An 11,320-nucleotide genomic window follows, 5' to 3' on the forward strand; every position below is an offset into this window, starting at 1 on the left:
TTTGCATGGCTGTGTTTCGGTTTGAAGGGTGGAATATGGCGTGAATTTACTGGGTACAGAGGAACAACATCTGAGTCCTCAGGAATGGCAACGAATAGGGGGTATCATGGGCGAAACAGTATACTCTGTTATGTCCATGGTACTGCTCATGTCTATAGGCGACGGTTACCACTTTCCATCAGGTGGGCCGTCAGCTTGTTTGCCATTCTAAGTTGTATAAAAAAAAAGACGACAGATAATACTTATTTTTCTTTAGCTATAATTAATTGTGCATTAATTATGAATAATTAATTGTTTTGCCATTGTGTATTTACAGCTTAGATACAAAATATATAAAGCGTGAACAGCGAAGGTTTTATCTGTTATTATAATAATGTGTTACATTGTATTGATTGTGTTAACGTAAGTACTTGTCTTATACTTTTTAATCTAATATAAACTGCCGTTACTCCACGAGTTTACTGTCGCGATAATAACATCTAAATATATATTTATTTATTTAAACTTTATTAGCCAATAAAATTTTGAACATAAAATAAACAAAATTGGCCCTTCATATCCCGTGGGTGTCGTAAGAGCCGAATAGGGAGGACAAGGGATGGGCAGCAGCGTCCCTTTTAAAACATCTCTAAAACCTAACTACGGTTGTCAATCTGCCTGCCAAGCGTGGCAACTACTGGTAACGCAACTTAGAATGGCAAACAAGCTGACGGTCCACCTGATGGAAACTCGTAACCGTCATATAGACATGAGCAGTACCATGGACATAACAGAGTATACTGTTTCGCCCATGATACCCCCCATGCGTTGCCATTCCTGAGTACTCGGGTGTTATTCCTCTGTACCCTGTAAATTCACTGCCATTTCACTCTTGAAACCGAAACACAACCTTTAAGCATTTAAATGGCGATTTCGAGTCCATTTTTAATTGCCCTCCCCCCCTAACTATCAAATTGCCCCCGTGGGGCATGGGCCCCATGTTGGAAAACACCGTCTTAATATATGAAAATCCCGTGATCGCTTATTTAATTTTAATGAACGTATATTGTTTATAACATATATAATTATATAAATACCATAATATAAATCTCGTCGGTTACAGTGCGTTGGTTACCGTGGGACAGTGCGCCAGTTATCCGTCTTTCCCCCCTGGATTCAAGTTTGGGGTAGCCACAGCCGCTTACCAGGTCGAGGGAGCGTGGAACGTCAGTGGTTAGCATCCATGCATAAGTCTTAATATATTTTTTTTTTTGATTGGTGAAAATGGAATGGTAACCTCGCGTGCGCTAGCGGGATACGCTGGCGGAGCACCAGTGAAGGGTGATAGATGAGAATGAAAACAGGCCAGTTAGCCCATCATGATAAATTCATCAGGAATTAACCATGATAGTTTCCAGGGGGAACCGCGAGGAGGTCGACCTGGTTGGGTATATTGCTAGCAATGGGATTCTCAGTCTCCATTACTAACAATCCCTTTCCCCCCAATCTTAATATCATTTGCCTGCTTCTCCATTACATAGAATATACTAACTTGAGCAATTGTGTAGCATTTATCATTTTATGTAAAAAGTTACCCTGGAGTTAACAGTTACACTGGGGTAAAAAGTTATACTAGCGGGGCATCAGTGAGGGATGATAGGTGAGGATAAAAAGGTAGGTCAGTTAGCCCATCGTGATATAGTAACCTGTGATTCAGCACGATGGTTTCCAGGGGGAACTACGTGAAGGTCGACCTGACAATGTATATTGCTAGCAGTAGGACTGGTAGTCCGCATGGATTGTGCTCAGAGGAGGAGAATTGTTCAATATGATGCCCACGGCCACTTTCTACCATCGTACGGCTCGCCATCGACAGGGAGTTCATCCTCATGTCCTACAGCCTCAATGGTCGTGTACTGCGCGGTTTCAGAGATGTTTCCTCCCACGAACACTCAGGTTGTGGGATGAGCTGCCTGCCGAGGTTTCCCCAAAATACTACAGCATGGGGTTCTTCAAAAGGAGGATAAAGAGGTTTCTTCAGGGTCGGCAACGCACGTGTAATACCTCTGGTATTGCAGGTGTTCATAGGCTACGGTAACCACTTACCATCAGGTGGGCCGTATGCTTGTTTGCCACCTCAGTGGTATAAAAAAAAATACTAACAATCCCTTTACCCCTATAAATGGGTGTTATCACTTGATATAAGATGCTTTATACTTCGATTTTACAAACTTAACACATTCCAGATAAGGGAGTCAGCATATGGGACAAGATAACGCACGACAAAAGCCATTTGATATTAGATGGTTCATCGGGAGATGTCGCTTGTGACTCGTACCATCTGTGGAAACGGGACCTTGAGATGCTAACAGAACTTGGCGTGCATTTTTATAGGTAACTACCCGCAAATGTTAATTTTATTGTTAAAAGTGTCGTAAGTACATATTATATTTAAATATAGTGACTACCGGTTTCACTTACTTGTAAATTGTTCGAGATAACTCGACTAGTTTCCGGACAAAGTCATAGATTACTATTTGCTCTTCTATTGCAGTTGTTTTATTTAATTGTTTTATATAATAATAATTTATATATTTATTGTATGTATATATTTATTTATTCAATATATTATGTGTATGTTCATATCATATGAATTTATCAATTATTGCATTATTGTTTTCTCTATTCAAAAATGCACCGTCTACGTATTTCTCAGTTTGCCCAATGGTTGACTGGTCCCGTGTGGTCCCGGAGTAGAATGGGCCTCCCCTTCCTTTCCCGTGGGTGTCGTAAGAGGTGACTAGGAGAACTTTTTCTTTTTTTTTTTATACAACTTAGAATAGCAAACAAGCTGATAGCCCACCTGATGGAAAGTAGTAACCGTCGCCTATAGACATGAGCAGTACCGTGGACATAACAGAGTATACTGTTTCGCCCATGATACCCCCCATGCGTTGCCATTCCTGAGGACTCGGGTGTTATACCTCTGTACCCAATAAATTCACGCCATATCCCACCCTTCAAACCGAAACACAGCCTTTCCTTTCTAGAACACCACCAAAACCTAACTGCGATTGTCTACCTGCCTGCCACGCGTGATAATTACTAGCAAAATTCCACTTATGGGAAAAGCTTATATTCAGCAGTGGACAGTTAACGACTATTGTAATAAAATCACCATATGCTATACCCATAAGTCCTTAGTACCAGAAGAAACCCAGTTGAAAACTGTGAAGATAGACTTTAATGATTATTTTTAATCGAGAGGACTCACTTCCATGTTGCTTCTTTAAGAAAATTAGTTTTTTTTTTAATATATAGCTAATCTGGCAAATGTCGTTTCACTCTCTACTATCACCTTCTCAATGAAAAGGAGGTTCAATACGGTTGTCTTTTTTACGTTTGTTACCTCATAACTACGTCAATTATAAATCTATTTGGAATCTTTTTTTTTATCTAATAGGATATATTCACACATTGATCCCTTGAATATTTATCAAAGTTAATAGTTTAGTTTTTAAATCAAAACAACTGTTTTGGCCACAACTGAAGCCGACTTTTTGTGGAACAAAATCCTAAATTATTTCATTATCATCATATCAGACTTTAACTGTCCACTGCTGAACATAAGCCTTGCCAGTTTTGCTAGTTGTTGCCACGCTTGACAGGCAGGATTGGCAACCGCATTTAGGCCTTGGAGAAGTTTTAAGAGGGACGCTGATGTCCGTCTCTCGTCCTCTGTTAGTCGCCTCTTACGACTTCCACGAGACAGGAAGAGGTGCCATGCCGAGACCACACGGCGAATGAAAAAAAAATGTAATCAATCTAAAATAATTATTCGTATTTTAATTCTTATTCCTGTTAGAATTTTTACAACACACTTTAAATAAGTTACTATTAAAATATAAAAATGCATTTATTCATTGTTTTTTTTTTCTACGTATTTCTTTAGTTTAGTACTTTATTATTAATTATTTTCAACCCCTGTATAGGTGCTGTTGGATATTTGTTCAGAATAAAGTTTCTTTGTTTTTTCTGATGTAATAAAATTTTATATTCAAGGATTTCATTATCCTGGCCCCGGTTACTGCCAACTGGCCATCCGAATCACATCAGCGAAGACGGCAAAAGATATTACAATGAGCTGATCGATGCCTTGCTCGAGAAGGGAATAGAACCAGCAGTCACGATCTACCACTGGGATATGCCGCAACACCTTCAAGATCTTGGTAATAAACATCTTCTTTATACAGTCTTCCTAGCTTTTAGTCGCGACTCAGTTCGCGAGACATGTTGACTCCAATAATCGAGGTGTGAGCAGCAGCGTCCAATTTAAAACGTCACCAAAGATCTAACATTGTTAATAATTTGCACACCGCATAGAGGCAGATTATTTTTTTTTATTTACACTTTATTGCACCGTTTGTTAAACAGTAAATACATTTAACTGTAATAAGAAATGATACAAAAGGCGGCCTTATCGCTAAGCAATCTCTTCCAGACAACCTTTGGGTAGAGAACATTGAGAAAAGAAAGAAAAACAAAGGGTAGGTGGCGCACTACTATATATAAACAAATATATACAAAGATATATACATATATATGCGTGTGTATATATATATATATATATACATACACAAACTTAAAAGCACACATACAACAGGAGAGAGTGACACTGGAAGAAGAAATGGGAATATAGTTGCTTACTTAAAGGGAAATTAAATTACCTACATTCTAGCAAAATAAATTCATTTCATTTTATAACTGCAGTTGCCAACCCACCTGCCAAACATGGCAACTGTTGGAAAAAAAACAATTATGAGAAACAATGGACAATTAATAGCTGATAAGGTATAGTATAAAGAACTACTTATGAAGACTCCTTTATAATACTGTCATATTCATATTGTTAGTAATGGAGACTGAGAATCCTATTGCTAGCAATATACCCAAACAGGTCGACCTCCTCGCGGTTCTCCCTGGAAACTATCATGGTTAATTCCTGATGAATTCATCATGATGGGCTAACTGACCTGATTTCATTCTTATTAATCACCCTTCACTGGTGCTCCGCCAGCGTATCCCTTTAGCGTGAGCGTATCCTTTTTGGGTAAAAATGGTATGGTAACCCCGCCCTCGCTATTGGTATACACTGACGAGGCACCAGTATAAGATGATAAGTGAGAATGAATGTAGGCCAGTTGGCCCACCATGATGAATACGATAAGGATTAACTATGATGGTTTCCAAGGGGAACCGCGTGGAGGTCGACTTGAGAGGGTATATTGCTAGCAATGAGGCTATTAGACCTCATTACTAATAATCCCTTTCCCCCCATTATATACCCTGTTAGGTCGACCTTCATACGGTCCCCTCTTGAAATTATCGTGGTTAAACCCTGGTGATTTTATCACGATGACCCAATTGACATAACTTCATCATCACCTATCACTGGTATTCTACTTAGAACTTAGGCGAGATCACCAATCTACTGTCTTTACCACACGTCATAATTTTTTTATGTTTTCCAGGAGGCTGGACCAATCCCCTCATAGCCGACTGGCTGCTTGCATACGCCAGAGTAGTATTTACCTTGTTTGCTGATAGAGTGAAGATCTGGATCACCATCAACGAACCCGTAATGATTTGCGACTTGGGTTACGGTTTAGGAAAGCACGCGCCGATGTTGATGACTCCAAATGACATAGGAAGTTATATGTGTAATAAAAATCTACTCATCGCTCACGCTAAGGTTTACAGGCTGTATGATGAGAAATTTAGACCCAAATATCATGGTAAGTACCTTCCTAAGGTAAGGTGACCTTGGCAGTTAAGAGATGGAATTGCTAGTAATGAGTTTAAGCGACCCCATTGCCAGTAATATACATACTTTATCAAGTTTCTCTTATAATTCTCATTTCAACAATATGACGACTCTGACAGGTCGACCTTCACGTGGTCCTTCCTGGAAACCATCGTGCTGCGTGGCTAACCGACCTGCTTTTTCATTCTCACCTATCATCACTCACTGGTGCCCCGGCAGCGTATACGCGTACCAGGAGGGATGATAGGAAAGAATGAAAAGGCACAATGGATGTAGATATTGGTGGGAGCCCAGGACCGAGAGTAACCTATTATGATCAGACAGGCTGTGTTATTTCATGCATAAGACAAATTATGAAATCATGAATGTGCAGGAAGCAAGAAATGTATTTAAAGATAAAGGTCTTTAGCACTCCGTTCCCTCTGCCTACACCACAAAGGACGGCGTAAAAAAATATATATAGATATTTAATTATTCTCTCTAATTCAACAGGAATGATATCAATTGTAAATCATTTAGCATGGCTAGAAGCATTCACTGATGACGATTCATACATGACATACTTGGCAATGCAAAACACTGTAAGTATTTGCGACTTTTTGTGTGCAAATAAGAGTGTGGAATATTAAATCGACAATTATAGTCTAGATAGTGTTTATAACAGTCAGAATGGAAAACAAGCTGACCGTTCTTCTGATAGAAACTGGTAATCATCGCCTATACTCATCCCATCGCCTCCGAAGTACCAGAGCGACACTTTGTACAAAAGTCGTTTGCTTACCCACCTCTGTCCCATTCGTGTTTCTACCGTGAAGCAGTTGTGTTTGCATAGCTGTGTTTCGGTTTGAAGGGTGGGATATGGCAGAGAAATTACAAGGTACAGAAGAATAACACCTGAGTCTTCAAGAATGACAACGTATTGGGACTATCATGGGCGAAACAGTATACTCTGTTACGTCTATGGTACTGCTCATGTCTATAGGCAATTAGTTACCACTTCCCATCAGTTGGGCCGTCAGCTTGTTTGCCATTCTAAGTTGCATAAAAGAAAACTCACTCCTGGCAAAACTGCAGAAAGCGGTACACTTAGATGTTGTCCGCATAGTACGCCGATTTCTCTCCCTGGAGCCCTGAATCCATATTTAAAATACACTAACGGTACTTAAGATATCTGATTGTTATTGCCGACGTTTCGACATGAAATGAATGGCGTCTTCTCTGGAAGCCCGCACAGTTTCTTCGGCCACTCTAACATTATCACTATTATTGTCTTTATCCACCCTATACACATGCAGTCCTGTCGTGACCACGACGTGGTACAAACCACGACGAAACGTCGACAACAAAAATCAACCATGCAGGTACTATTTACCTACAAACGTGTCGAATTAAGTCCTAATAGTGTATTTAAAATCCAATTTTATAAAGAACTAGCACATGGACTAAGTACCTGAAGACTCTATGTCTTAGATTCCCACTATCACTTAAATATACATAAGAAACGTTCCAGGCAGGAAGATACAGTCATCCCATCTACTCCAAAGAAGGTGGCTGGCCGCCAGAAGTGGAGAGGATAGTGGCAATAAACAGCGAAAGACAAGGATACCCCAGGTCGAGGTTGCCCGCTTTCACCAGGCAAGAGATTGAGCTAGTAAGAGGTTAGAATCATAGGTGTTTTATACTTAATACCTTTATGTTTTGAACCTACTATGGACTCTCCCGTGTGATCCCGGCATAGAAAAAGTCACCCCGTTCCTTTCCCGTGGGTGTCGTAAGAGGCGACTATGAGAACTTAATAGAGGGTGAGGGGTAGGCAGCAGCGTCCTCTTAAAACATCTCTAAAGCCTAATTGCGGTTCCAACCCGCCTGCCAAGCATAGTAACCACTGGCAAAACTCCCTTTATGGGGAAAGCCAACGATATAAATATTACACTCAGTAATATAATGATTTTTTATTACCGAGTTCTAGATCGGTTCGTGGAGAGTTCAAAACCGTCTTCTCGATTGAACCTTTTATTCTTCTTTATTTTTAACCGCTGCCGTCTCTTATTTGCTAACAATGGGCTACTAGTATCCATTACTAACACTCTAACATAAAATACATTTAGGTAAAAACATAGTTTTGTCTTTTTCTCAATGTCCTCTACCCAAAGGTGGTCTGGAAGAGATTGCTTAACGATAAGGCCGCTTTTTGTATTACTTTTCATTAATATTTACTGTATTTATTAATTTCTTACTTGGTGCAATAAAATGTAAAATAAAATAATAAAATAGTACAATTATTTTCAGGTACATTCGACTTTTTCGGGCTAAACCATTACACCAGCAGAGCTATCCGAACTCTGGATCCGAGCGAGAAAAGAGGTGCCCTCTCGTTCTTCGGCGATGGTGAATACAACTACACTATCACTGAACGTCCCGGCTGGACAGTAGCCGGCAACGGATGGCTTATAGTTAGTACCCAGATCTAACTAGCTTCTATGCTTGCTACCTTGCAGCTCTAGGGTGAAGAGATCTAAAAAGAACTCCATACAAGAAACGAATCAAGCGTATTTTTTCGCAACCGACTTCAAAGAGAAGAATGTTCTCAATTCGGTTATATTTTTATGTTTGTTACGTCATAACTCCGTTAGTTCTAAACATTTTTTTTTTATCTAAAAGGATTATATATTTACAGATTACCGAAATAATTTAAAGACTAGTCCCATAAATTTTAACAAAATTAGTTAAATTTAAATTATTAAATTAGGGTAAATATCTATCTATCTATTACACCTACAGCCGTATCCTGAAGGATTCCGTTACCTTTTGAAGTGGATCAAACAAGAGTACGGAGATGTCAAAATATTGGTCACAGAAAACGGATACAGTACAGAGGCTGTGAACTACATCCATGACGACGACAGACTCAAATATCACAAGGATTATATTAACCAGGTAATTGTCAATTTTTTTATACAACTTAACTGGTAACCGTCGCCTATAGACATGAGCAGTACCATGAACATAACAGATTATACTGTTTCGCCCATGATACCCCCCATGCGTTGCTATTCCTGAGGACTCAGATGTTATTCCTCTGTACCCTGTAAATTCACGCCATATCCCACCCTTCAAACCGAAACACAGCTATGCAAACATAACTGCTTCACGGTTGAAACACGAATGAGACAGAGGTACCCAAGCAATTGGCTTTTGTACAAAGACTCCCTCTGTTTAGAGTGTTTCTGTAATAATTTTAACTAAACTTGGTTACAATTTCATTAAATTCTAATTCTACTGAAACAAAATAAAATTAACAGATGCTGCTAGCCATTAAGGAGGATGGTGTGAACGTCATAGGTTACACCGCTTGGAGTTTGATGGACAACTTTGAATGGACAGACGGATACAAGTAAGTTAATTAATATAGTGACCTTCGATACTGGCCCCTAAAGAACTATTTTAACTCCTCTAAACATCTTTAAAGAAATATTGTAACTCCTCTAAATATCTTTAAAGAAATATTGTAACTCCTGTAAACATCTTTAAAGAAATATTGTAACTCCTCTGAACATCTTTGAAGAAATATTGTAACTCCTCTGAACATCTTTAAAGAAATATTGTAACTCCTCTAAATATCTTTAAAGAAATATTGTAACTCCTCTGAACATCTTTAAAGAAATATTGTAACTCCTCTGAACATCTTTAAAGAAATATTGTAACTCCTCTGAACATCTTTAAAGAAATATTGTAACTCCTCTGAACATCTTTGAAGAAATATTGTAACTCCTCTGAACATCTTTAAAGAAATATTGTAACTCCTCTAAATATCTTTACACAAATATTGTAAGTCCTCTGCGAATGGTGGTACACATTACATACTTCGTCACCTAATAGCGAAAAATATATTTAATTTTATTTACAGAGCTAAATTCGGCCTTTACGAAGTGAACTTCACGGATCCTCGCCGCACACGAACCCCAAGGAAATCAGCGAAGTTCTACGCGGAACTAATCAAGCACCAGAGATTTATCGAGATTGATAGTGGAACGAGCAGTGCGCTTTACGCTTTATCAATTATAATGGTGGTGATAATCATACTAGCGTCCATTGCCGGCTATTATATGTACAACAGATCCAAGGCACGGCGGAGGATGTACATCAAGAAAGAATTTGAGGCAGACTACGAACTGCTTATGGCTGAAAAGCCCATAATCAAAGAGTGATTTATAATAAATTGAAGATATAAATATTTGTTTTTATTTATTTATATTATACTGTACATACTAATAATACGTAAAAAAAAATATAACAGATATAAGCGAATGTAAAATAATAAATATAAAAGAATTCTCTTCAAGCAAACCCAAAGTGGAAAGGAGCATCAATGTCAGCGGGTAGAGCGGTGTACAATAACGTAACAGTTTTCAATATGACTTTTTTATCTCAAAATTTTTTATTTAATTGAACATCTGTCAGTTAAGCATTAATTCATATATATTCAGTTTTTCTATATGACTAATGATGTAGGTACACTAATGCCTATTAACCAAAGTATTAGAGACATCATTTTGTTTATTTCTCCGATCCTTTCCCATAATTTAAATGCAATTTAAATTTAAATTCTTCGACACTAACTAATTTCAAGTTTATATGAATTTAGATTTATACAAAGTGCTGAGGATTTTCTTCTACCCGCCGTATTAGTAGAAATAACTGTATCACGGTCAAGTATGAATCCATGTTTGTGACAAGACATGTAAAGAGACATTGTATGTATACATGCATATATATGACATAGATATATATATATATATATATATATATATATATATATATATATATATATATATATATATATATATATATATATATATATATACAAATAAATTATGTTCATAAGGAGAATAAGGAGAAGATGCTCTTTAAGTCTATTCTTAAAAATATTTACAGATTGACTCTCATGGATTTGCATGGGAAGAGAATTCCTTATAGTCGGTAAAGGATCCGCTATAGCGCATAGACAAGAGATTTTTTTAATGGATGATAATGGAATTGGAACCCCACCCGCGCTAACGGTATACACTGGCGGGGCACCAGTGAGAGATGATAGGTAAGAATGAAAAGCCAGGTTAGCCCATCGTGATGAATATACCTACCTATATATTAATAACAATCCCTTCTCCCCCTCACCATAGGAGGGATTTTGAGGATAAGAGATTTCGTCGATATTAATTATACAATAGGATGCGCTATGGAAAGCGAGAAAATCAAATCATTTACGAGGATAGGATGGACAAGGATTGTATAGAACGGAATATAAAAATATCATTTTTTGGCCCCATACATAAAAACAATTTTAAGGAAATGTCACTCAAAATTAACACAAATAAAACCAAAATACTCAGTACTTCTAAAAAGCCAATTGAACTGCAAACCCAAAGTCAAATTAAGATAAATAATATACCTATCCAAAATGTTAGGAACTTTAAGTACTTGGGAAGTATAATCACAGAAGACGCTAGGTGCACATTG

At 37.9% G+C, this 11,320-nt stretch overlaps 1 protein-coding gene across 1 annotated transcript; it reads left to right on the top strand.

Moving 5' to 3' along the window:
• Nucleotides 1–354: 354 nt before the first annotated feature.
• Nucleotides 355–10,022, top strand: LOC113513279 (myrosinase 1-like). The gene is made up of 11 exons (XM_052903351.1): nucleotides 355–402; nucleotides 1,103–1,212; nucleotides 2,226–2,373; nucleotides 4,042–4,208; nucleotides 5,511–5,774; nucleotides 6,296–6,384; nucleotides 7,314–7,461; nucleotides 8,093–8,256; nucleotides 8,585–8,740; nucleotides 9,106–9,197; nucleotides 9,711–10,022. The coding sequence occupies exons 1-11, from the start codon at nucleotides 374–376 to the stop codon at nucleotides 10,009–10,011; spliced, it is 1,668 nt and encodes a 555-aa protein (XP_052759311.1). The 5' UTR covers nucleotides 355–373; the 3' UTR covers nucleotides 10,012–10,022.
• The last annotated feature ends 1,298 nt before the right edge of the window (nucleotides 10,023–11,320 follow it).

The sequence above is a fragment of the Galleria mellonella genome, unplaced genomic scaffold (genome assembly GCF_026898425.1).
Source record: "Galleria mellonella isolate WM207_F2 unplaced genomic scaffold, CSIRO_AGI_GalMel_v1 utg1053, whole genome shotgun sequence".
Classification (NCBI taxonomy): domain Eukaryota; kingdom Metazoa; phylum Arthropoda; class Insecta; order Lepidoptera; family Pyralidae; genus Galleria; species Galleria mellonella.